General features: G+C 44.4%; 1 protein-coding gene across 1 annotated transcript; it reads left to right on the plus strand.

The window, feature by feature from the left end:
- The first annotated feature begins 2597 nt into the window (after positions 1–2597).
- Positions 2598–3683, plus strand: Pou3f4 (POU class 3 homeobox 4). The gene has a single exon (XM_027934426.2). The coding sequence runs from the start codon at positions 2598–2600 to the stop codon at positions 3681–3683; it is 1086 nt and encodes a 361-aa protein (XP_027790227.1).
- Positions 3684–4027: the final 344 nt, after the last annotated feature.

Here is a 4027-nt window from a genome sequence, read left to right on the forward strand (position 1 = left end):
AGAGGCCATGAGCAAGATGAAGGTTGATTTTAAGAACTCAAACAAATCAGAATTGGAAAAGAGTCCCTTCTTCATGTGAAAGCCTTGTCAGTTGAAAATTATCTTAACTCCTTGAATGACCAAACTAAGATTAGCTCTTTCACCCAAATGCAGCTGTGAGCTAGGGGTGGGGAACTTACCAACAACTAAACATGGCAATGATCCTGATAATTTTTTGCACAGTTTATTCAATTTATTTCCCTCTGAACTCCAAGCTGACCCAACACAGACTGCCAAATGGATCCTTGAACAGACATTCTATTGGAGCAACTAAAACTTTTATTTGTGTGATTTTAATACCTTCTTATTGCCTTCCAGAAGCAGAAGTTCATGCACAAATGAGTTTGCATTTTTGCAAAGGAAGATGCACACATTTGGCTGTTAGAAGAACTGACGTTCCTTGGCAAAAAAAGAGAAGAGATACATACAGACATAGAGAAAAAGACAGTGTGTACTTAAAAGAGGAGGGGAAGAAAGAGGGAGAGGGAGCGAGAAAGCTAAAGAGCTGGAGATCAGGAGCTAGGGACCAAGGGAGGGAGGGAGGGAGGGAGAGAGAGAGAGAGAGAGAGAGAGAGAGAGAGAGAGAATCAATTTCTAGGTTAAAATCAGATAAGCCCTTACAATAGGACATCAGCAAATGAAGCTACAATTTCAATGAGAAAAGGGGGAAGGGGGGAGATAGCAAATGATCCTCTCCACCAATAATTACTAAGTGTTTATCTTTTTTTAAGAGAAAAAATAGAAAGAAAGAACTAGATCTCCACCAGATGCCAGGTTTTCCTCTCTAATGAACACATTTACATTTACCAATATTAGTTCCTATTGCTCTGTGCCCTTCTAAGAAATCACTAATTTCACAGGAAATACATGCTTTTTAGTATATAAAGAATGGCAGAATAAGCTCACCTTGTTTTTACTTTTCTCATTTTCTTCAGATCTGTCTTCTTAGAGAAACTAATGCCTTAATGACTTTCTGGTAGCTGCAAGCCTTCTTTTATTTCTGCTAAATATATGAAAATGTATGCAAATTTAAATCAAGCTTAACCTAGGAGCTCTTGCAATATATTTAATGGAATTTCAAACCAATAAGCGAACTCTGATGCCGTCTTCCGTAAGTGCAAATATAATTATGCAGCTAGGTTACCTCCAAAATTATGCTATGAACGGTCATTTTTAAACTTCAGATTTCGTCTTGGATATTGGGTGTTGCCTTTTCTCAAATAGAGTAAATCTAAAATCTTTGCATTTCTCTCCAACTCTGCTTCCAAGCAACGATTTTGTTCGGGGCTGTGGAGCACATAGACTTGTCCATCACAAATTTATAAAAGCTTAAAAAGATAGGAGTCTTTCTTGTCTCTTTTTCTAATCAAAACGTAGAGAAAAAAAATAGTCCCGTTTTCCCAAGCTGAACGCAAATTTGAGCTGGATAGGAATTAGGCAGGAGGAGGTGAGCATATTAGCTGCCAAACTGCCTCACTTTCACTGAATATCTTGGGCACTGTAAATGATACACATTTTCTTAAGTTTAGCAGGGGAGCGGTGGGTAAATGTTTTAAACAAAAATTTCAAGAAGACGGCAAGAAGAAGAAGAGTAGTGAATATTTTCCTGTTTATCTACTGGGAGGGGGTCCGCTGAGTGCCTGGCGTGAGTGTGAATGAGGGCTGCCGGCTTCAGCAAACAGTGCTTTTTTATAGAAGTTGTGGGACTTCTGATAAGAACTGACATGGAGTAGTAATCAAGTTAGGCTTCCAAATGACCAACTGAATTGGGAAGCAAACTTCAAAATAACTAAATTTTGCCATAATCACATTAAATTTTACTTTCTTATAATATCTCAATTTTCGGAAGAAACTGGTCATCTCAGGTACTTTCAGTTCTTGTAGTAGTGTTTCTTATAAGTGATAACTGAGATAAATAAAGTAAACTGAAATATCTCTTAATGGATTCATGAATTCATTGATTTAGGCTCCTATAGAAGTCGTTGCTTTCCTCAAAGTTTGTAGCGGTATTTCGTTTTGCAATCCCTGGTAAACACTAAATCAGAATGCTAAGTGAGTCTGAAAAATCCTTATGTATTAAGATTAAAATGATATTTAAACTTGTTTACGTTTCTCTTTCATTCTTTATAACAATCTAAATGAACTAAGCGGAGTTTTAAAAATCCCAGTTTGCCGCCTCAACTCCCCATACCCTCACACAAATACTTCCTCCCCTTTCCAACCACAAACACTCGCTTAATCTGACGGGAGGGGGGAAAGGGTTAACCAAAAGAGACACTGTGTGCTAGGCAGCCAATGGAACCCAAAGATTGATTCACTTCCTGCTTGAGTCTCACTGAAACTCCAGAGCTTCGCCAGCCTAATTTGGAAAGCTAGATCGGCCTCCTGCGCCACCATTGGCTGTGTTCACGCCTGGCCAGGCCAAAACGCATTGCAATTGGCCATGGCCAGTGCCGGTAACCCGCCACTAGCGGCTCTGGCTCCCCCGCACCGTAGATGTCAAAGGCTGAAGCTGCTCCCTTTGCCACATTATAACTAGTAGGGGATCCTCACCGACCATGGCCACAGCTGCCTCGAATCCCTACAGCATTCTCAGTTCCAGCTCCCTAGTCCATGCGGACTCTGCGGGCATGCAGCAGGGGAGTCCTTTCCGCAATCCTCAAAAACTTCTCCAAAGTGAATACTTGCAGGGAGTTCCCAGCAATGGGCATCCCCTCGGGCATCATTGGGTGACCAGTCTGAGCGATGGGGGCCCTTGGTCCTCCACGCTAGCCACCAGCCCTCTGGACCAGCAGGACGTGAAGCCCGGACGTGAAGACCTGCAGTTGGGTTCGATCATCCATCACCGCTCGCCACACGTAGCCCACCACTCGCCGCACACTAACCACCCAAACGCCTGGGGGACGAGCCCAGCTCCAAACCCGTCCATCACGTCAAGCGGCCAACCCCTTAACGTGTATTCACAGCCCGGCTTCACCGTGAGCGGCATGCTGGAGCACGGGGGACTCACCCCACCGCCGGCAGCCGCCTCCACACAGAACCTGCATCCTGTGCTCCGTGAGCCCCCAGACCATGGCGAACTTGGTTCACACCACTGCCAGGACCACTCAGACGAGGAGACGCCAACCTCAGATGAGTTGGAACAGTTCGCCAAACAATTCAAACAAAGAAGAATCAAGTTGGGTTTCACGCAGGCCGACGTGGGGCTAGCGCTGGGCACATTGTATGGCAACGTGTTCTCGCAGACCACTATCTGCAGGTTTGAGGCCTTGCAACTGAGCTTCAAGAACATGTGCAAGCTGAAGCCCTTGCTGAACAAGTGGCTGGAAGAGGCGGATTCATCCACAGGGAGCCCGACCAGCATTGACAAGATCGCCGCCCAGGGCCGCAAGCGCAAGAAGCGAACCTCCATCGAGGTGAGTGTCAAGGGCGTACTGGAGACGCATTTCCTCAAGTGTCCCAAGCCTGCCGCGCAGGAGATCTCCTCGCTGGCAGACAGCCTCCAGTTGGAGAAAGAAGTGGTGCGTGTCTGGTTCTGTAATCGAAGACAAAAAGAAAAAAGAATGACTCCGCCAGGGGATCAGCAGCCGCATGAGGTTTATTCTCACACCGTGAAAACAGACACATCGTGCCACGATCTCTGACTGGAGGAAGAGAGGAGGCCAGCCGCACTGGGAGCAGAGCGGATTTCTTTCTCTTTTACTCTCTTCTCTTCATTTTAATATTCTATATTATTGCTATAACTCTATATTATTGCTATAATTCTTTCTTTCTTTCCTTTTTCTTTTCTTTGAGGGGGTTCTAACTTATGCTAAGAAAACACACACACACAAACACACACACATTCAGGCTTCTCAACTCTGATACACAGTTATATTAAGCAGTTCAGGTGGGGACCTCATGTTCCCTGCCACCCTGGCAATTTCCCTCCAAACCTTTTATGCTGATCAATACATATTGTTTACTCTGAGTAAGGTTTGTTTGATCA

This window comes from Marmota flaviventris, chromosome X (genome assembly GCF_047511675.1).
Source record: "Marmota flaviventris isolate mMarFla1 chromosome X, mMarFla1.hap1, whole genome shotgun sequence".
NCBI classification, from domain to species: domain Eukaryota; kingdom Metazoa; phylum Chordata; class Mammalia; order Rodentia; family Sciuridae; genus Marmota; species Marmota flaviventris.

Excerpts from the sequence above, each read along its gene's own strand:
- Pou3f4 (XM_027934426.2), top strand. The coding sequence starts at position 2,598 with ATGGCCACAGCTGCCTCGAATCCCTACAGCATTCTCAGTTCCAGCTCC.